This window comes from Podarcis filfolensis (genome assembly GCF_964270895.1).
Source record: "Podarcis filfolensis genome assembly, chromosome: 1".
NCBI lineage: Eukaryota > Metazoa > Chordata > Lepidosauria > Squamata > Lacertidae > Podarcis > Podarcis filfolensis.
Window position 1 is genome coordinate 34092430 of NC_139604.1, and position 23089 is coordinate 34115518.

At 40.9% G+C, this 23089-nt stretch overlaps 1 protein-coding gene across 50 annotated transcripts in view; it reads left to right on the plus strand.

Moving 5' to 3' along the window:
- NEB (nebulin) overlaps positions 1 to 23089 on the plus strand; it is a 160132-nt gene that overhangs the window by 50864 nt on the left and 86179 nt on the right. For all 50 annotated transcript variants that reach the window (XM_083577808.1, XM_083577846.1, XM_083577799.1 and 47 more), the window contains exons 51-75: positions 257 to 361; positions 1818 to 1925; positions 2577 to 2888; positions 3667 to 3870; positions 4820 to 4924; positions 5022 to 5129; positions 6376 to 6687; positions 7274 to 7477; positions 8203 to 8307; positions 8408 to 8515; positions 9070 to 9381; positions 10466 to 10669; positions 11761 to 11865; positions 11964 to 12071; positions 13152 to 13463; positions 14484 to 14687; positions 15397 to 15501; positions 15787 to 15894; positions 17107 to 17418; positions 18613 to 18816; positions 19225 to 19329; positions 19471 to 19578; positions 19902 to 20213; positions 21218 to 21421; positions 22298 to 22402. In XM_083577808.1, the coding sequence (XP_083433934.1) occupies positions 257 to 361; positions 1818 to 1925; positions 2577 to 2888; positions 3667 to 3870; positions 4820 to 4924; positions 5022 to 5129; positions 6376 to 6687; positions 7274 to 7477; positions 8203 to 8307; positions 8408 to 8515; positions 9070 to 9381; positions 10466 to 10669; positions 11761 to 11865; positions 11964 to 12071; positions 13152 to 13463; positions 14484 to 14687; positions 15397 to 15501; positions 15787 to 15894; positions 17107 to 17418; positions 18613 to 18816; positions 19225 to 19329; positions 19471 to 19578; positions 19902 to 20213; positions 21218 to 21421; positions 22298 to 22402 (4479 nt within the window). The remainder of the gene's footprint in view (positions 1 to 256; positions 362 to 1817; positions 1926 to 2576; positions 2889 to 3666; positions 3871 to 4819; positions 4925 to 5021; positions 5130 to 6375; positions 6688 to 7273; positions 7478 to 8202; positions 8308 to 8407; positions 8516 to 9069; positions 9382 to 10465; positions 10670 to 11760; positions 11866 to 11963; positions 12072 to 13151; positions 13464 to 14483; positions 14688 to 15396; positions 15502 to 15786; positions 15895 to 17106; positions 17419 to 18612; positions 18817 to 19224; positions 19330 to 19470; positions 19579 to 19901; positions 20214 to 21217; positions 21422 to 22297; positions 22403 to 23089) is intronic.

Genomic DNA, 23089 nt, shown 5'->3' on the forward strand with positions numbered 1-23089 from the left:
CACAAAATGGCTGCTGTAGGGACATGGCATAACAAAATGTCTGCCCTGGTGTTTTGCATAATACAAAATGGCCACTGCTGAGTGTATGGCATAAAACAAAATGGCTTCTGTGAGGTGTGATATCATACCAAATGGCTGCTATATCTAAAAGTGTAAAAAAAAAGATAAATAAACAACTTTAAAATTAATATGGCAACATTACTGCACGTATAAATGCAAATTGCATTGATTTATCTTGTTTTATTTTTCCTAATAGCATTCATATATAGATGCGTGGGAGAAGGATAAGACGAAGATTCACGTGATGCCAGATACACCCGACATTATGCAGGCCAAAGCAAACAAGTACAATTACAGCCAGGTATACAAATATGTAACAATGCGTTGTGTTGGTTAATATACTATTCGTATGCAAATTCTCTGGCTCAGATATATTTTGTAGGAATGTGTGATGGGATGGTGAGCTGCTTGTGCGTAAAATCCTGATCCCTCAGAGTTTGGCTAAGTTCCCAAACCTCTGTCTGTGATGGAGCTCCTTAAGCATGGCTCTATCAATCGCTCGTTGAATCGGACAGTGGGCGTTTACGGAACTTCTTCCAGCATAAAAGCTCCTTAACGGAAACGCGTCTTCTGGACTCTCGGCGTGACAGTTTCCGCCGAGGAGTGGGTGTCCCTACGGGAGGTCCTGAAACCTCCCCACTGTTCTCGCTTGAAGTGTCTCTGAGCCCTCCCTCCGACTCACTTTCCCTTGGAACTCCACTTCTCCCCCTGCTGGTCCCCTCCTCCGCTGAGTGGTCTCTCTCACCCTCCATGAGCCCTTTCACCTCCTTCGTCTCAGATGACAGTTCCCTGACAGAATGCCTTTGTTTTCTTTAGTTGTTAGAAGGTCATTTCCAATTGTATTTGACATTCACCTAAAGTGAAATCTGAAGCGAGTGCTTCGTGTCAGAACAAACAAGAGGAGTGTTGAGGCAAGCCCAGATTTGTGATCACACTAGTGAAATTTCTCAGGGCTTTCTGCACCTCTCTGTATTGTCATCACATTTTACCTAAAGCAGCATTTTAAGGAAATTTCAGAACCTTCCCGCCACCCTTTGAATGGACAACAGGGAAAGCCAAGAGTTGGGAAAACACTAACAGAAATTTCTCAGGGGTCTCTGAACATATCTAGATCATCACTAGATTTCACCTCAAATGAAATCTGAAGCAAATTTTAGGATTTCTCCTTGGGCAATCCTAGAATGAGTTGAAACAGGTGGTGAGATGCCTTGTTTTTTGTTTGTTTAATGCCTCTTCTCCTTGTGAAAAGTACCTCCTGTTTCAGCAATAGCCTTTTGAAAAAGAAAAAGCCAGGGCTGCAAAAATTAGGGCAGCAATGTTTACCCATTTTTGGTATTGTGACATCTCCCTAGCTTCATGATCCCTGCTTGGCAGGATCATATAGCCAGCAAGACTCCTTTTTGCAGTGTTGAGGGATGGGGGGGGGTGGGATGCCTAAGCATCTGCCAGCTGAGGCAATAAAGATTGGGAGTGAGCAACTGTAAAAAAGGCTTAGAGGCATCTTTTGAACAGTATTTCAAGGGACTCAATCATTCACCTGCCCCCCCCCAAATATTTGCTCATGAAATTTAACTCCGCCCTAGCTATAACAGTGCAGGAGTTTTGAGGGAAGCTAAGAGCTATTTGGTGTTCCTTGTGCAATTTCTTACCTGTTCCACACTTAAATATTCCAAAAATATATTCTGATATATACCTCCAGTGGAAGAAATGCGTGTTAGGTGTTGAGCTTCTTTTGGTCTTCTTGCTTTCCATATTAGAAACTGTACAAACTTGGATGGGAAGAATTGTTGAAGAAAGGTTATGACCTCACTGCTGAAGCAATCTCAGTGAAATCTGCAAAAGCATCAAGGGACATCGCTAGTGATGTAAGTAGTATTGTAGTACACCTTTGATGCATTCAGTCACGTTCTCTAGGACTCAGTCATGTAAATGGTTTTCAGGGCCAGAGCTTGTTGCATTCCATTGAACTTCACCCTCGCCTCACTCTTCCAGGTACCCTGCCAACTAAGTGCATGCGGAGTACTTTCTCCCTCACCTTTGAGGTGCCGTGGTGTGTATACCAGCACAGACCAGCCAAAGCACCTATAGTTCCCTTGTAGAATAATAGATGTCCTACTGTATGATTTTTCCAATGTCCCCTATGAAGAAAAAGTCTTATCATTGCATCTCATGTAGTTATCAAGCAATTTTGAATCAAGGCAGGCTATTGGGGGTGGAATCTAGTTTTCACCAAAACATACCAGGCTGAGAATGTAGTTCTGCCAGTGTGCTGATTTTTTTTGGCCTGTTTCCAGAGCAGCCTTATGGCATGTCTACTCACGAGTAGGACCCACTGAGTTCAAGGGGGGCTTGCTCCCAAGTGAATGAGCAAACCGCTTTGCTTTTGAATCAGCAGCAACCACGGAAGGCCACATTTGCAAGCAGTTCTGACATGGCGCCTCCATTGGGATAGATCTGCTAACGATTCCGGATTTTGTTGTTCTTGTCTTTGCAACAAACTTTGTTTGTGATTTCAGTACAAGTACAAAGAAGGGTACCGCAAGCAACAGGGGCATCACATTGGAGCACGCAGCATACAGGACGACCCCAAACTTGTCCATTCTATGAATGTAGCCAAGATACAGAGTGAGAGGGAATACAAGAAAGACTTTGAGAAATGGAAGACCAAGTATATCAGCCCTGTGGATATGCTGGAGGTCTTGCATGCTAAGAATTGTCAGAAACTGGTCAGCGATATCGATTACCGTCATTTTCTGCACCAATGGACATGTCTCCCGGACCAAAATGATGTCATCCATGCTAAGAAAGTATATGAATTACAAAGCGATGTAAGTCATATTTATAAAACATATCTTGCTATGGGGGATCAGAAATGATATTTGTTTGTGAAGGCAGATTTCAAGTCTCCTTCAGTCTCTAACCTACCCTAATGCTGGTAGGTCCCTGCTTACATCCTTCATTCTCACTGACTTCTTATTGCTCTTGTTCATCCTCGTTTTTACTATTTCTGGACTATGTTCCCAATTGTTTAATCTCTTAATTTGTTTTTGTCAAACTTCTTTTCTGAGATTTAAGGTGCCTTAAAAACAATGTTTCCCTTGTCTCCCCTCCTGCGCTAGTCTTCTCACTATGTACATTTTTGGCCATATTCTTGGCCAAACTACCGCTACAGTGGTACCTCAGGATACATACGCTTCAGGTTACATACGCGTCAGGTTACAGACTCCGCTAACCCAGAAATAGTGCTTCAGGTTAAGAACTTTGCTTCAGGATGAGAACAGAAATGGTGCTCTGGCGGCACGGCGGCAGCAGGAGGCCCCATTAGCTAAAGTGGTGCTTCCGGTTAAGAACAGTTTCAGGTTAAGTACGGACCTCCAGAACGAATTAAGTACTTAACCTGAGGTACCACTGTACTTGGTCTTCAAACTTTGCAAAACTTTGTATGCTTTATTTAAATAACAATCAAGCCAAATGATAGACGTACCTAAGGCAAGGACCCATAATCAACATATGACGGAGGAATAGGAATAGGACCAAAAGTTAAAATCCTCTTCAGTGGTATTTGCAATACCAGATGGATCTCATATATGTTTTCTTCCTTGCTAGAATGCATACAAAACAGATCTTGAGTGGCTGAAAGGCATTGGATGGAACTCATACGGATCTCTAGAATCGGAAAAGAACAAGAAGGCTTCTGAGATTCTGAGTGAAAAGAAATATCGCCAGCCTCCAGACACCGTTAAATTCACAAGTATCCCTGATTCAATGGAGGTGGTTTTGGCAAAGGAAAATGCCAAGCATAGGAGCGATGTAAGTGTTCTCAGCACAAGGATGTGCTGCTCTCGAGGAGCAGGTGTCAGCAGCGGGAATAATGGCTGTGAATGGTAGTGGGGAGGAGTGGGTGAGTGAGTCATGCCCTATAGCATAGTTAACTGCTTTACAGCACATCCAATGCATGTTTACTCAGACGCAAGTCCCCACTGTATTTAACAGGGCTCTCTAGGGAGCATGTTCAGGACTGCAGCCTTAATTAGTTCAAGAGTACATTCCTTTTTTGCTTGGAGTTTGCTTCAGGTGAACATGCATAGGATTCTGTAGCAATTTTGATAAGTGCATTTTTATTTTTGTTTTCAGTTTGATGAATTTTGTATAAAAAGGGAAATTCCGTTTCTGGGCCTAGTGATTTATTTAGGAAAATGATGTCGTCCCCCCCCCGTAAGCCTGTAATCCTGTGAAGGAAGTTATAATTACATTGGTTTAAGTACTGAGCAACCCTCCTCTCCCTATTCTCCCCACAACAAGGCATTTTACAGTCTCTTGCACCAGCAGGGGTGCCAACTTGGATAAAATATTGTCGGGGGGGGGGGATAATCACATGGCACAGTGCGCACACACCATTTGAATGACAATGCCCAGCATCTTTGGGGGCCCTAACCCCCTCAAATATTTTATTGGGGGGACAGATGAAGGGACCTCAGCCCTAGGAGATAGCTCCTATGTGCACCAGGTATTCAGCAATGTCTCAAGGTGCATGGGAGCACAAGACCTTGCACTGCACCTGCTAGCACAAGGTGCTGCACAGTCTCTTTCACAAGGTTTTGCACAACATGCCATGGAACGCCTTCCACATGGGCAATGGCTTGCCCAACATTTCACATTGGCTTGATGTACTTTTGTACCGTGCTGAAGTTAATATTTATTTTTACTGGCATATTATTATTATGATTATTATTATTCACTCCCTTTCCATTCTTTCTAGAAACGTTATAGAGAAGCATGGGATAAGGACAAGACTCAGATCCACATCATGCCTGACACTCCCGAAATTATCCTGTCCAGAGCCAACTTAATTAACACGAGCGATGTAAGTTTGATGCTGGATAGCACAAGAGGGTGTTTGAGCTGCCTGTTTTCTTGCTGGGCTTCCACAGCGATTAACTTTCTGATGGTTCTCTCATTAGAAACTCTACAAGTTAGGATTTGAAGAATTGATAAGGAAAGGCTATGACCTTCCACTTGATGCCATACCAATCAAGGCTGCGAAAGCATCTCGAGATATTGCTAGTGAAGTAAGTATTTCATTCTGCTGGTTTACAGCAAAATGGCAATGCTGCTTATTAAATCTTTGATTCGGCACATTGTTAACGTTGTGAACTTTCTAAGGGATGTGTGTGCATATGCATATACATTTAGTTACACATAAGTCCACACTCTGGTTTTCTTTTAATTTTTTTAAGTTTATCAACTAAACCTTAAAGGGGGGGAAATAGTTTCAAAGTTTCCCAAAAAATAAATGCAGTGCTTCGTTTAATCATTATAATAGGTGAAACGAATGAATTGTGATTTGAAAAGTGTCAGGTTTTGAACACATAAAATGAATGTAAATCAAAGCCTGGCTTCAGCTTCTCTTTTATTTCTCTTTTGTAAATTGGAATCCTATCTTGAATCAACATTCACAGATAAAGATATAGATATAGATATAGATATAGATATAGATATAGATATAGATATGATAAGTTCCCTTTATGAATAAAAAAAAATAAGTCCTATTAGGGAGCAATTCAAAGCTCCCTCTGGCTCTGAGGCAGTCTGAAGGACAAACAGGAAGAGGCAGAAGTGCTGCTGTGCTGGCAGAGAGAGAGGTCTATTGGTAGAAGGAACTCCATGTTAAATTATTTGTATTAATGGTTTAATAAATACTTTGCTTATGGGTGGGGTAATCTTATATACCTGGGAGGAGATCTGCCTCACCCATAGCCCTATTGGCTCAGTGGGATGGGTTGGCAACTTTTTCATCCTTTTGTTTGTTTGTTACCTTCCCACCCCTAGTTGCAGATAATGGAAAGCTATTAACTTTACCAGCTCCAGGGCTGGTGTAGCTAAGAGGCCCTTTTGTGTGTGCATCAGGATAACAATGACAGCTTAGGTTCCTGCACATCCAAGCCTGTCCCCGGCACACCCCTGGAATAGCTCACTTTGGGTCCTGCAGATATACCCAGGACCTTCTGAGATCCTGGGTACATCTTGCCATTTTGGTTTAGACAGGCAAACCTTAAAACAGAAGGATGGTTAAATTTTGCTTAATGTTTTACAATACTACAATCACACAATATTGCTGTGATTCCATAAACTCCTAAATGACTGTTGGTCATGCCCAACCATTTGAGCTGAAACGCCTGATTATGTAAGTTAGGATGTCCTGAGAAATCAAGTTTTGGAGGGATGATCATTTGATAAGACCTTTATAAATAGACGAGCACCTCTTAATGTAATTAGAATGAGAAGTTAGTGAAAACAATTTTCTCTTTCCCACAGTACAAGTACAAAGTTGGATATCGCAAGCAGCTTGGCCACCATGTTGGAGCACGCAGCATACAGGATGACCCGAAACTTGTGCATTCTATGAATGTAGCCAAGATGCAGAGCGAAAGAGAATATAAGAAAGACTTTGAAAAATCAAAGACCAGGTATACCAGCCCTGTGGATATGCTTGGAGTCTTACTGGCAAAGAATTGCCAGAAGCTGGTCAGCGATGTCGATTACCGTCATTATCTGCACCAGTGGACATGCCTGCCAGATCAGAATGATGTTGTGCATGCCAGGAAAACATATGAACTTCAGAGTGATGTAAGTATCTTATTTTTTCTTAAAGGCTTTTAAGCATGAGACTATCCCAGGGTTGGTGGATTTTATTCACAGTTCCTTATGGGGGAAAAGCCTGTCTCCAAATAGCAAATAATGATCATTGTGCCTGGATCTTAGAACAAAAAGGTGAGACTGGAGTGATGGGTCAAATGAGGGAACATATTATTCATAAGTCAGAAGAGTGGGAAGCTAACTTCAACCTTGAGGGACCTGCCTGTTCCAAGGGGTATGCCAAGTCATAGCCCAAAGCCTAGGTCCCACCTAATGGTGAGCAAGAAAGTGGTCCTAACTCATCCCCTTCAGGATTGGTAGTAGATGGTTCTATTGGGCTGCCCTGCTCATTAGCCTAATAGCTGCATTCTGTTTAGCTAGCATGTATACTATATATTAAAAGAGGGGAAAACAGTTGAAAAGTTATGGTTCTTTAATCTGTGCTGACACAAATTGACAGTGTAACAACAGTCTCTTTAGTTGATGTGGATTATAATTTGTGAAGGCAAAAATCCTCAATTGTAATGGAAGGTTTTCATGGAACTATTGTCCTCCCTGCTTGTTTCTTTTCAAACAGAATATGTATAAAGCAGATCTTGAATGGCTAAAGGGCATTGGCTGGACTCCAAGTGGTTCCTTGGAAGCTGAGAAGAATAAGAGAGCCTCTCAGATCTTGAGTGACTACCTCTACAGACAGCATCCCGACAAATTCAAATTCACAAGTCCCATTGATTCTATGCCTATGGCTTTGGCAAAGCATAATTCTGAAGTTATGGACCATGTGAGTTTCATTCATGCCCCTTCCTTAAAACTCATATGAGCAAATATATCAAGAAATCTGGCTGGTTTAGCAATGCTATGGCTGGGAATATGCAGGCTCTGCTCACTTTGAGAATTTGCCTAGTGATTTTATCATTATAACTATTTTTCTCTATGATTGTTATCTGACCCTAATTAATTAATTAAGAGTTTCATTTTTGTGCTAAGGAGGCACATTCCATTCATTCTTATTTTCATACCCGGTAGCAACCATTTTGTAGCAAAGTATTGGTTTTCATACATGTTGGATTAGGGCCATTTCCAGAAAGTAGTTATGGGGAGGGCATTGTTTGACAACATGCGTGTTCCCCCCATATGTTATTTAATATCTATCTGAAATCTTCAGACCTGTCACCAGGAGATTTGAAGTGAAATACCACTAATATGTGGAATGTACCCATCAATCTCTTTCTGTTTCATCCGAAGCACGAGAGGAGATTGACTGGTGCTTGGAGATGGTGGAAGACCTGACCGCAATACTCCATGCTCTGGTAACTTCCAGTCTGGATTATTGTGACGTGCTCTATGTGGGCATGAGGACAAATTGGAAACTTCAACTGTTTTATCTGTTTTATGACTATGATGTTATGTTGAAGGACTTCTGATAAATGTTAGAAGCAAACGAATTGCCATTCCTGGTTGCTGCTGCCTTCATCAAATAATTTATTTACTGGTTGTTGTTTTCAGCGCAAGTATATAGATGCATGGAACAAGGATAAAACCACCATTCATATCATGCCAGATACTCCTGAAATTATACTGTCGCAGCAGAACAAGATCAACTATAGCGATGTAAGTAAAAAAAAATTAAAAAATTTGGCAGAGAACCAATTTAGAAGAAATACAAGTGCCCTGTTTTTAAACACACAATCAATCTTTGCCATTCTTTTAGAAATTATACAAACTTTCATTGGAAGAGGCCAGGAGAAAGGGTTATGATCTTCGTGTAGATGCAATTCCAATCAAGGCTGCTAAAGCTTCAAGAGATATTGCAAGCGAGGTAAGTAGTTCTGTTCATGAGTTGTCAGATGCTGTTATGTAATAGGCATTGCATTTTCCCAAACCACTTCCCTTAATAGTAAATAGTCCCAAATAGGCTAAATAGTCCCCCTGTGTTACCAATATTGTCAGTTATCATAAATAGGAATAATCATTGAATACATTAAGTTTTCGCAGGTGCCTGCAGATGTTGATGGCAGAATCCAAAATGTCCCTCAGTCCTTCCAATAAAATAGTTTCACTAAGTTCCCATTATGTGGCACCCACATGTGGTAAGCTAGCGGGTATAGGAATCTTTACTTGTCTTCCAACCCAGATATACTAGGAAGCCTACACCTAGGTTTGGTTCATGCTCACATATTTTTTTTTAATGTTGTTTTTCTTTAAAGCTGTCCCTTTCTGAAAAAATAAAAAACGCAGAATAACAGGTCCGTTTTTTTAATAGATTCGTGAATCATATTCTGTATAAGTACAGAAACTGAGAAATTGCCTGGCAACAAGCAGTCTTCTGGGTAGGTGATTTATAGTATGCACATATATTTCTTTCCCCTCCAGTACAAATACAAAGAAGGCTACCGCAAGCAAGTTGGCCACCACATTGGAGCACGCAGTGTGCAAGACGACCCAAAACTTGTGCATTCTATTAATGTAGCCAAAATGCAGAGTGAGAGGGAGTATAAGAAAGACTTTGAGAGTTGGAAGACCAAATATACCACCCCTGTGGATATGCTGGAGGTCTTGCACGCTAAGAATTGCCAGAAACTGGTCAGTGATGTCGATTACCGTCATTATTTGCACCAGTGGACGTGCCTGCCAGATCAGAATGATGTTGTGCATGCCAGGAAAACATACGAACTTCAGAGCGATGTGAGTATCTTTATAAGAAAAAGCGTTTTAAACATTAGATTATCCCAGGGCAAGCGGATTTGAACCACCATTTTCTGTGTGAAGAAAGCCTTTCTCTAAACAGCAGGCAATTATAATTGCGACGGGATCTCGAAGCAAAGATTGATGACTGCTGCAGAGGTCCAGAACACCTTTCTGTGGGATGTACATTTGGCTTTTGGCTGAGGTTTGCTCCATAAAGGGGGAACCACTACCAAGGAAGCCCTGAGACTGGGCAGCACCAACAGTTTAGCACCCATCAAAGGCAGCACCAGCAGGGAATTCCCTGCCAGTTATAGGACCTGAGATTGTTGAAATCAGGGAAGTGTTCCTTTAGGTACTTGGGTCTCAAGCCATTTTGGCTTTGTATGTTAGTACAAACACCTTGAATTGGGCCCAGCAGCTCACTGGCAGCCAGGATTGATAACAGATGGTTCTATTGGGCTGCCCCACTCATCAGCCTAATAGCTGCATTCTGTTTAGATAGCATGTGTACTATATATTAGGGATGCGGGTGGCGCTGTGGGTAAAACCTCAGCGCCTAGGGCTTGCCGATCGCATGGTCGGCGGTTCGAATCCCCGCGGCGGGGTGAGCTCCCGTCTTTCGGTCCCAGCTCCTGCCCACCTAGCAGTTCAAAAGCACCCCTAAGTGCAAGTAGATAAATAGGTACCGCTTTATAGCGGGAAGGTAAACGGCGTTTCTGTGTGCTGCGCTGGTGCTGGCTCGCCAGATGCAGCTTCGTCACGCTGGCCACGTGACCCGGAAGTGTCTCCGGATAGTGCTGGCCCCCGGCCTCTTAAGTGAGATGGGCGCACAACCCTAGAGTCGGACACGACTGGCCCGTACGGGCAGGGGTACCTTTACCTTTACTTATACTATATATTTAAACAGTAAAAAAAAGTTGAAAAGTTATTGTTTGTTTAATCTGTGCTGACACAAATTGACAGTGTAACCAATAATCTCTTTAGTTCATGTGGATTATAAATTATGAAGACAAAAATCCTCTATTGTAATGGAAGGTTTTCATGGAACTATTGTCCTCCCTGCTTGTTTCTTTTCAAACAGAATATGTATAAAGCAGATCTTGAATGGCTAAAGGGCATTGGCTGGACTCCAAGTGGTTCCTTGGAAGCTGAGAAGAATAAGAGAGCCTCCCAGATCTTGAGTGACTACATTTACAGACAGCATCCTGACAAATTCAAATTCACAAGTCCCATTGATTCTATGCCTATGGCTTTGGCAAAGCATAATTCTGAAGTTATGGACCATGTGAGTTTCATTCATGCCCCTTCCTTAAAACTCATATGAGCAAATATATCAAGAAAACTGGCTGGTTTAGCAATGCTATGGCTGGGAATATGCAGGCTTTGATCACTCTTGAGAATTTGCCCAGTGATTTTATCAATATAACTACTTTTCTCCATGATGGTTATCTAACTCTAATTAACTTTTTAATTTTTTGTGCAAAGGAGGCACATTCCATTTATTTTTATTTTCATACCCCGGCAGCAACCATTTTGTAACAAAGCTGATGGTTTTCATACTGGTTGAATCAGAGCCATTTCCAGAAAGTGGATATGATGGGCTTTGTTTAGTACCATGAGCATTTTCCCCATCTTGTATTTAATATATATCTGCAAACAGTTGGGACCCCTCTCAACAGCAGATTTGGAGTGAAATACCAATAAAATGTGGAGGGCACCAAGCTATTGCTCTCTGTTCCATCTGAAGCACGAGAGGAAATTGAAGTGCTAGCCTGGTGCTTGGAGGTGGTAATGGACTAGATCAGGCATAGGCAAACTCGGCCCTCCACATGTTTTGAGACTACAATTCCCATCATCCCTGACCACTGGTCTTGTTAGCTAGGGATGATGGGAGTTGTTGTCCCAAAACATCTGGAGGGCTGCGTTTGCCTATGCCTGGACTAGATGCTGGTCAGTAAATTGAAGTGGAACCAGGAAAAGATGGGGGTCTTATGTATCCAAAGTTCCTCTGGAAGGAGCAGGTGCAAGCATTGTGATGTTCTGGACCCATCTCTGTCAGTGGAGGCCCAAGTAGCCTCAGTGCCTAGTTGTTCATTTACATCTACAGCTGGTATGCCAACTACGGCCCAACTACAGACAAGACTTGGCCACAGTACTCCATGCTCTGGTAACTTCCAGATTGGATTACGGCAATGTTCTCTATGTGGGGCTGCCCTTGGAGGCAATTTGGAAACTTCAACAGTTTTGTGATTGTGAAGGGCTTCTAAGAGATTTTAGAAACAAACAAATGAATGAACGAATTACCATTTTTAGCAGCTTCTACCTTTATCAAATAATTTATTTACTCTTTTTCTCTACTATTTACTATTTTTTCAGCGCAAGTATATTGATGCATGGAACAAGGATAAAACCACCATTCACATTATGCCAGATACTCCTGAAATTATACTGTCGCAGCAGAACAAGATCAACTATAGTGATGTAAGTAATGTCTTCAAAATCGTTGATAGAAAACCAATTTAGAATAATAACAAGTGCCCTATTTTTAAACATTAAACCAATCTTTGCCATTCTTTTAGAAATTATACAAACTTTCATTGGAAGAGGCCAGGAGAAAGGGTTATGATCTTCGGGTAGATGCAATTCCAATCAAGGCTGCTAAAGCTTCAAGAGACATTGCAAGCGAAGTAAGTAGTTCTGTTCATGAGTTGTCAGATGCTGTCATGTAATAGGAATTGCATCTTCCTAACCCACTTCCCTTATTACTTTTTTAAAAAAAATATCATTTTTCTATTGCTCAGTTACTGAATAGGTGGATTTTTGTTTTCTGGTTTGAATGGTTGAAAAGGCTGTGATATGTGAATCCCTCATTTATCACAGCTGATACAGCTACTCTTGTGATGCTTGGGATAGATTTAGATGGACTAAATAGCTTCCCCCATTTTATTGATATAGTCAATCATCATTAATAGGAATATTCATTGAATATGTTAGGTTTTCACGAGTGCCCAAACTGGTGATGGTGGAATCTAAAGCATGCCTGAATCCGTAAAATAAAATAGTTACACTTTATTCCTAGTATGTGGCAGTATATTGACAGCTAAAAGGTAAAGGTAAAGGACCCCTGACAGTTAAGTCCAGTCGCGAATGACTCTGGGGTTGTGGCGCTCATCTCGTTTTACTGGCCGAGGGAGCCGGTGTTTGTCCGCATACAGTTTTTCCGGGTCATGTGGCCAGTATGACTACGCCGCTTCTGGTGAACCAGAGCAGCGCACGGAAACACCGTTTACCTTCCCGCCAGAGCGGTACCTATTTATCTACTTTCCAATTGGCAAGCCCTAGGCTAAGTGGTTTAGACCACAGTGCCAGGAATTGCATGGAACTTTGGCCTGTCATCCAACCCAGGCTTGTCATTCAAGCTTACACTTAGATTTGGCTAATGCTCACATTTGTTTTCTTTTTTTTCTCTTGTTTTTCTTTAAACCTGCCCCTTCTGAAAACAACACAAAACAGAATGACTGGTCCATTTTTAATAGATTCATGAATAATATTAAAAATACCTTCCTAAAGGAAACAAATCTTTAAAGATTATTATAGAATCTGTTTGAAGAAATAGGAAAATGAAGTGGCAAAAAGATAAGGAAGAAAGATGCTATCTAGATGGGGGAAATACTGTCACAATCCTCTCAGAATGTGGGATTTTCCAATGCAGCTATCTGATGAATAATCTTATGGGTAGACAGTTTACACGTGTATATCTATTTCAGTACAAATACAAAGAAGGCTATCGCAAGCAGCTTGGCCACCATATTGGAGCTCGAAGTGTGCAAGATGACCCGAAACTTGTGCATTCTATGAAAGTAGCCAAAATGCAGAGTGAGAGGGAGTATAAGAAGGACTTTGAGAAATGGAAGACTAAGTATATTAGCCCTGTGGACATGTTGGAAGTGTTGCACGCTAAGAATTGCCAGAAGTTGGTCAGTGATATCGATTACCGTCATTATCTGCACCAGTGGACCTGCCTTCCAGATCAGAATGATGTCATCCAAGCTAGAAAGGCCTATGATCTCCAGAGTGATGTGAGTACTATTTACGTTTGGGCACAACTAAACGTAATATAAGGTATAAAACCAAGTGAGGGTCAAATGGTAGGATACAAGGGTGAGTGGAATGGAATCCTTCCCCTCCACCAGCCTGCTCCATCAATCTTGGCTCTTTTTTCCTAACCCACCTCTAATTCCAGACAACTTTCAAGTGTTGCGGTTGCACAATGTGAAGTAACAAAAAGCAAACATGGTGGCAGTAGTCACTGGTATGGAGAACTGACACCATGGGTAGGCAAACTAAGGCCCAGGGGCTGGATCCGGCCCAATCTTCTTCTAAATCTGGCCTGCGGATGGTCCAGGAATCAGTCCAGGAATCTATATAAGTAGAATGTGTGCTTTTATTTAAAATGCATCTCTGGGTTGTTTGTAGGACATAGGAATTTGTTCATATTTCCCCCCCAAAATATAGTCCGCCCCCCCAAGGTCTGAGGGACAGTGGACTGGCCCCCTGATGAAAAAGTTTGCTGACCCCTGACTGACACCTTCCTATTGGCAGCCGTCCTGTGAGGGGAAGGTAGAAAAACCCCTCCCGGGGCTGCAGCAGGAAGCAGACTGTCAGATATGTAGCACTCCAAATTTCTTTTATTATTTACAGCGAATTAAAACAACAAAGCATAGCTAGTGTGAGCTGAGTGCCTCACATACATCTCCTCTGTTGTGAGAGCAGAGAGAGAGAACAAATAGCGGAAGTTACAGACGCTCACTTCCGTTCTCAGGCATAACAGTACACAACAGTACAGGAATGTCAACATGGATATCATGTTTCATTAGCGATGTGAGACTGAAATCCCAACATCCTCCCCATGCCCATAGCAGCCATGTTATCCTGACACTTGTGGCACTTTTATTCGAGCATGAGTACCAGCACCTCATTATTTACATATTTTCTCTCTCTCTTTCTGGCATCCTAATCAGACGGCACCCCCTTCCCCAAGCAAGAGTCCTCTATAGCTTTTGCTTTTATTAATGATTCTTTGAATTTCTTATTCACAGAATGCCTACAAAGCAGACCTTGAGTGGATGAAAGGCATTGGCTGGGTCCCTATTGGTTCACTGGATGTGGAAAAAGCCAAGAAGGCTGGAGAGATCCTAAGTGAAAAGCAGTATCGTCAGCCACCAGACAAATTCAAATTCACCAGTGTGACAGATTCTCTTGAAATGGAGTTGGCCAAGCATAATGCAGAAACAATGAACAAGGTGAATCTGAGCCGGGCAGTTGAGAAACTAGTATTGTGGTACAAATGTTGTAGGGTCTTATTACAGGGCACTAGTGATCCAAAGTTTTTCCATTTTCACTGATTTCCGTTGGGGAGCTTTTTGTACCTTGTTTAACTTTTGTCATTTAACTTAAGGGGATTTAAAAGTACCTAGCTTTGGTCAGAGTTTACATCACATATTTGCAATATGACATACAGTTAACATTTCTTTTAAAGCTGTATTGGCATATAGGTGGGTAGTCAACAAGTAACATGGTTGTGACTCCTGTACATTTCTCTGAAAGCAAAAAAATTCACTTCATGTATCTTAGACATTTTTGTCAGCTATTTTATTGCAAAGTTCATGAACTGGAAGAACCTTGTGCCTTTTGCATCAGGTAGACTTAAATATGAACAAATAATATATTTATTCTCATATGGAACCTGTGAGGTAGATTTAAACTGAGAGAGCATTAGTGGTCCAAGATCACCTTGTCAGCTGCATGGCTGATTGAAGATTTGAACTCTACCCAGTCTTAGTCCAACACTCTACCTACAGCACCACAGTTCAAGGTAGCGGAGTTCTGCCTCTGCAGGCTATTTTAATGCAATTTTCATAGGAGGCCCTCACTTAAAAAAACAAAAAGCCCTAAGATTACTGAACGATTGTCCTTATAACCACTGTCTCTTGTGCTTATGTTCTTCCACAGCGTTTGTATACGGAAGCTTGGGATAAAGACAAGGTTACGATCCACGTGATGCCTGATACACCTGAAATCATGCTGTCAAAATTCAACAAGCTAAACTATAGTCAGGTGAGTGCCACTTGGATAAACAAAGGAGTTCCTCCATACCAAGGGAGACTGCAAATATTTCAGCCAACGTCTGTGGTTCTTGCAAGGGATGTGGGCCCCATAGTCACCAGATGGCTAGGATTTGTTGAGGCTCAGTAGGCTAGAGTTGCCCTGGAGGTTTTTGTTTAAGTGCAGCACAGTCAAGTTGTTGCACCTCAGTCAGTTATGTAAAATTATATATGTGTGTGGACATGAAGGACGCAGGCATGGATAACAATGAAGTAAACATGTTCTTCTTCCTTACAGAAATTATACAGACTTGCTATGGAGGAGGCAAAGAAAGATGGCTATGACTTACGTTTGGATGCTATCCCAATTCAAGCTGCCAAGGCTTCCAGAAATATTGCCAGTGATGTGTGTACCCAATGTGTTCTATGTATAGCATTTTTTTTAAGGGAAAGCATTTCTTGCTCTAAATAAAAAAAAAAAAGAATTGAAACTGTGGACTCAGTTCTACAGTATGTGTGACTGTGGTGGATGTTTTAGGCATCCATGAAAGGCAGTATTAGAGAGAAGCTACATTTCCTTCCACATTTTGGTTTCATTTGTTAAGGGACTAATTTATTATGTGAATTATGGGGACAAAAGAACAGGGTTCTTTAGTAGCATTAAGAACAGAGTGTTGAAAAAGGTGCCTGAGGAGATGTAGTAAATAGAAAGCAGAGTGGCATGAGGAGAGTCTTAGGCACAATATAGGAAGACAGTAATGTTTCACAGGGTTTTAATATGATACAAGCTACAATGAAACCCTCAAACAATTATTTCATGGTTAGTGAAAGGGCAAGTTAAAAGAAAACTCAAAAGTCGAAGTTAATTATGTATTAACTACAGCTCAGCTATTATTAGCAGGAAATGTTTACTGTGTGGAATATTAATAACATCACTCGCTGTAAACATTTATGGGAAGGAAATAATAATTCAAGCAGAAACTTGGGCTTTTTGCCCCATTTTGGAACTGTTATCACTGGACATTTTCACAGTGTGGTGAAATGGACTTAGCCAGATGTATTTCCTTGTTTGTTTACTTTGTTTACTATGTTTCTTTAAAACTTAATTGAAAAGAAAGGGGAAAATATTTGAAGACAGCTGCAAAATAGATTTTGAAAAATCCAGGGAAAAAATATATTGGGATTAATTTAGAGCTGAGATTCAAAGAACTGTGAACAAGCTCTGCATCTCCAAGGGACCATGGACTTGTGGTTCATGAAAGCCCCCACTTGATTGCCACATAGCAAAGTACTTTTGAAACTGCAAAGATGGTGGGAGGTGCTTAAGCATTACCCAAGACATTGGAACTACCTAAAGAGCTTTTTCATTCCTATCCATGAATAATAAAGGACTGAAGAAGGAAAAAAGCTTACCTTGCCAAAGGAACAAAATCTTTAAAGATTATTAGAAAATATGTATGATGAAATGGGAAGATGAAGGGACAAGCATAGGAACAAAAGATGCTATCTTGATGAGAAAAATACTGTCACAATCTTCTCAGAATGTGGGATTTTCCAATGCAGCTATCTGATGAATATTCTTATGGGTAGACAGTTTACACGTGTATATCTATTTCAGTACAAATACAAAGAAGGCTATCGCAAGCAGCTTGGCCACCATATTGGAGCTCGAAGTGTGCAAGATGACCCGAAACTTGTGCATTCTATGAATGTAGCCAAAATGCAGAGTGAGAGGGAGTATAAGAAGGACTTTGAGAAATGGAAGACTAAGTATATTAGCCCTGTGGACATGTTGGAAGTGTTGCACGCTAAGAATTGCCAGAAGTTGGTCAGTGATATCGATTACCGTCATTATCTGCACCAGTGGACCTGCCTTCCAGATCAGAATGATGTCATCCAAGCTAGAAAGGCCTATGATCTCCAGAGTGATGTAAGTAAGCTATGCAGAATAAACACAACCAATAAATTTGTGTCTTTCCCCAAATAATCCAGATATGCTTTTTTATGAAGACAGTTCAAATATATCTGGAAATCAATGTGTTATAAGTGGAGATGAATGGATTCTATCCATTCCTCTCTGTTATTGTTCACTATTCCTTGGGTTCCTTCTATTTGAACCCTGGAACGAACTGCGGGTTTTGTATTGTCAGTAAAGGCTTTTGTGCATAATTTTAAAAGTAAACCTAAAACAAAAACCAGCAAACCACCCCCAATGACACATAAAACAAAAGGTATGTTTTTAATTGGGGATAATTTTTTAAAAGTTAAAACAACACTTCCAGTTTTTAGAAACATATACCATATATATATATATATATATATATATATATATATATATATAAATGCAGTAGCAAAATTGTGTAATTCTGAAAAAATAAGCTAGTTTTTTTAATGAACAATTTAAAAATAATTATTTGTAAGAAACCTTGCAAACGTTTTGGAAATATATCACCAGATACTTTTAGTTCGGTTACGATAATGTGAAACACCAAAATCCAAGGTGGAATTCAGTAGAGGCAGATTCCATTAGCATTCTAAGCAATGTCAGGAATGAGACATCAATGGCACAATTCTATAGATATTTACTCAGAAGTAACACTTTGTTCAATTGGGCTTGCTCCCAGGTAATTAAACATGTGACAAGAGGCCAAGCAATGAACAAGGGAGCGTGAATCAGACTGCATAGGATCATCAAGTTTGGGCTATATGAATATGTAGCTGCAAAAGCAGGAGTTATAGTGGTTGTAACTGTGATGTATTGGTCCTTCAGTATACACATATTTAATGTTTCATCTCTAAGTTTATAACCCAGACACTGGCGGAGGAAGAGGCATGTGGGGGGAGCGCCCCACCCCTGGCAGCGTGATCCTGGCAAGGTGCCATCGCGGCTGCCCCCCTGCCCGTGCTGGGTGCCACGCCCCTACAGGCGGCATACCACGCCCCCAGGATGCACGCCCCGCCCCCAGGACACGCACCAACCCTGCCCCCGCCTGCTCTCTGCCCCCCGCTGCTGGAGCATGAAGCTCCGCCACTGAACCCAGAAATGTTCCCCTGCAATAGTAGTTGTTATGTGTGAAGTTGATAGTTTCTCTGAATGCAAGGATAATCTGTGTTCATATTCCAGGTGCTTTACAAATCAGATATGGAATGGCTGAAAGGTGTTGGTTGGATTCCTTCTGGCTCTCTGGAAGTTGAGAAAGTAAAGAGAGCTGGAGAAATCCTAAGTGACAGGAAGTACCGACAGCCACCTGATAAGTTCAAGTTTACCAGCGTCACAGATTCTTTGGAGATGGAGTTGGCAAAACATAACGCCGAGACGATGAACAAGGTGAGTCTTGTGATTAGGCATTTCTAGGACTGCTCTGTGTGTGTTCTCTAATGCCAATACAGTGGTACCTCAGGTTAAGTACTTAATTCGTTCCAGAGGTCTGTTCTTAACCTGAAGCACCACTTTAGCTAATGGGGCCTCCTGCTGCCGCCACGCCGCCAGAACCCGATTTCAGTTCAGATAGGAGTAAGTGTGGCAACAAAATATTTAATATAATGAAATATGATTTAACAAAATTATTTTAGTTAGAAAATCCTGGTATTATTTGGTAAATTTATATTGTAGGGCATGCTACAATACATTTTTTGCTTATGGATATAGTAGCAATAGCATCAGTTCCTAAGGGTACATGTTATTTGATGCTTTTCAAAATACAAAATGCTAACTATTTCTTCTGCTCTCCCACAGAGATTATACACTGAAGCCTGGAATGTTGATAAAACAAACATTCATGTCATGCCAGATACCCCAGAGATTATGCTGGCAAAGGCAAACTCAGCCAACATTAGCCATGTAAGAGCATTTTTTTAAGGATGGGTTTTAAAAATGCATCTGTTTTCTTAAATAATTGGGGATTCTGTACACTGTATATGCATAAATTCTATGTGAGTGAGTTTTCATTCATGGTTGTTGTTTTTATGACTCCTTCTGTAGAGACTTTATATCGAGGGATGGGAAGAGGCGAAGCAGAAAGGATATGACTTGAGAGCTGATGCAATTCCAATCAGATCTGCAAAGGCATCAAGGGACATAGCTAGTGATGTAAGTGGATGTGTTGATTACACACTTCTGTAGAGAAATGCAAGTAACAACCCTGTGGTTTTCAAACTGACTATTATAGAAATAAATAATTCAAAGAAAAGGTGTTCGATCTTCTAGGGTGGCAATGCAGGTCCTTTTGACTTGACCCTATATTGATATCTTCAACATTTGTAATACACAAGAGCAATATTCCCCAGCCTGATGCCCTACAAAAGTTTTGGATTGCCACTCTTATTAGTCTCAGCAAGCATGCCCAATGCTTTTAATTAATAAATAATAATAGTAATAATAGCTCTAAAATGTGCTTCTTTTCTCTTTTGCAGTTTAAATACAAAGAAGCATATGAGAAGCAGAGAGGGCACTATATCGGGTTCCGAAACCTTCAAGATGATCCCAAGATGGTGTTGGCTATGCATGTAGCTAAAATGCAGAGCGATCGGGAGTACAAGAAAGTATTTAATCAACTGAAGACGAAGATCCATAGTCCGGTTGACATGCTATCAGTCCTGTTGGCTAAGAATTGTCAGAAGCTTGTTAGTGACATTGATTACCGCCACTACCTGCATGAATGGACCTGCCTGCCTGACCAGAATGACGTCATTCAGGCTAAGAAAGTGTATGACATACAGAGTGATGTACGTAAAAGCAAACATAAAGCACCTGGGTTCATGGGAATGGGATCACAGCTTAGTGGCAAAACACCTACTTTGCAAGCAGAAGCTCTCTCAGGCTCAGTCTATGGCATATTGAGTTGAAAAGAGTTAGAACATCAGTAGCAAGTTCAAAAGGTCAGGTATCTCTCTCGTTGCCTGAGACCCTAGCTTCTGATCAGAGTAGGCAGGAGTAGGCTAGATGGATCAATAGTCTGAGCCGATATAAAGACAGCTTCCTATGTTTCCATAGCTTTGCAAATTTCTGAATGGGATAAAATATGCTTAGACTATTCATAAAGAAATAAAAGTCTGATGCGTTTCCGTCCCGAAGCTCTTATGCAAAACTGCAGGGCTGCACAGAAACACTCTACTTGGTTAAGTAGGCTGTAAAAAGTGAGCATCAATAAAGATCAAATTTCAATGTCCCTGGGCTGGATTGAGACACATCATAAAAGCATTTCAGGAAAATGCGTTGTAAACCTCATAATGGGAAATCACGTTGCAGAAAGGCCAAACTCTACAGCGCCATCTGGAGTCACGATGTTATAATGCATTTAAAACACTTTTTTAAAAAAACACAACTAAAACTAATGTAAACTAATATATGGTAAGTAAAAGTGCCTAAACTTATTTGTGCTGGTGCTGCTACAAATAATTTGGATTAGCAGTCCTAAATTCAATAATTAGGAAACAAGCCACACTTTGCTCAGTAGGGACTTTTATGTAACCATGCTAAGGACTGCAGTGTAAGAGTTATTGGGCCTGGTATCAGGGCTGTGTTTAGAGCAAGTGTAGTATTCACCTCAGTTTTACTCAAAGTAGACCCACTGAAATTAATAACCATGGTTAAGTCCATTAATTTCACCCCTAGTCTTCAAGATTTAGCATGGGATGGATCAAACATATGATAGTACGAATTGGCAGACCTTAAATTGGAGGAAACATTTTCAACCATATTGTTAATAGCCCAATTGTTTCCTTTGCAGAACGTCTACAAGCAAGACCTAGAATGGCTGCGTGGTATTGGTTGGATTCCAGAAGGTTCTTTGGAAGTCTTAAAAGTGAAGAAGGCCCAGGAGATCCTGAATGACAGACTGTACCGTCAACGACCAGACTCTGTGAAATTCACTGCTATTGTTGATTCTCCAGAAATTGTCTTGGCAAAGGCCAATGCTCTGCTTCAGAGCAATGTAAGAAACTTTGCATTTGCCTTTTGGTCCTCGGGTATCTGCGTTTTGGATGTGAGGAGAATGTACTTCTAGATGCTCACTCCAGCATGTGAGATATATGAAAATAATAAGCACAAAACCCATGCAGCTTTGATTTTCAAAAATCACTTGAGGCTGCCTATGCTCTCATTTAATATCACATTTATCCCCCTCTGAAGTCAAAGGCGGCTTTCCAATGGGGCAATTGGGGTGGAGAGATTGCAGTTTGTTTCATGATCTGTACACTTTGCTATATATCCTTTAAACTGAGTTAATGCTTGAAAACTGTCCCATTCTGACCGCTATCATAGTAAACACCTTTATTTATTCAAATAAATGCAATGCAAAAAGTATAGGTTGTATCCAGTAGCAGCTTTCCAGTAGTGAAAGGTGATACCACCTCATTTTGCCACACTCCCTTACCTGTTGAATCCTTCCATGCCAGAAGGTCTCCCAACCCTTAGGAGCTATGTATAGGTGGGCATATATGAAAATTGTGTGCGCCATCTTTATCAAACAAAAGTACCTCCTTACAACTGCAAAGATACTATTGGATGCACCTCTGCATTTGGAACACATTTCTGTATGTTTATCTGATTGTCGAGGAACATTTGATGCAGGGGCAGGTCTCGCAAAAGATTGCTTCTGTGATTAGAAATGCCAAACATTGCAATTTTTCTAACAGTGGAGTAGCCGCTGTTCTTTAATAAATCCCCAATAAAAAAGCCTTATGCGATGCTGCACACACAACTAGGCCGCTTACATGAGTAGCTTGTATGGAGGGTTTTGTATGTATAACTTCAATATGTACTTTGTATATTATAACAGAAAGAAGTACTGTATTTTTTCCCTCATTAGGCATTATATCGTGAACTCTGGGATAAAGAAAAGACACAGTTTACTCTTCCAGCTGATACTCCTGAGATGGTTCTGTCCAAAATGAATGCTCTGAACGTCAGCAAAGTAAGAATTAAATGTGAATACATCTGTAAAGCAATTCTGACCTTTAAATAAGGGGTTTGGGTGAGAATTGCCTTTCAATTAAAATTGTTTTATGATTGGAATTGAGAATACCAAAGGTTGAATGAATGAAATGCCCATTCAGTTCTCTATGTAGCAACCAATTCTGATTAGCTATGAGTAATGCCCTTCCACTGAATTCATGATTCCCTAGAATTGAGCAAACAAATGGAAGGTGGGAAGCAGGAAGGTCTTTAATGTGAAAAATATGGTATTGTTGATAGCTTATATCAAGCTAGGGGTTTTCTGGAGCAGATTGGGTGGGGCAAAGGAGAGGGGTTTTTTGTCACATCTACTGGAATGATGTTTGATCTTTCCCATAATACTGAATATTAGAAAAACATTGCAGTGTTTCTTAGTGTGAATTTAGATAGCAGTAACTCAGAGGGTTTAATTTTATATTTTATTTCATCCCTTCGTTCCTCAGTTTTAACTCATTTATTTTTAGTCAGTATAAAAACATACATATTTAAACATTTATTTGAGTATGATACATTATATGTTAGGGATGCGGGTGGCGCTGTGGGTTAAATCACAGAGCCTAGGACTTGCCGATCGAAAGGTTGGCGGTTCGAATCCCCGTGATGGGGTGAGCTCCCGTTGCTCGGTCCCTGCTCCTGACAACCTAGC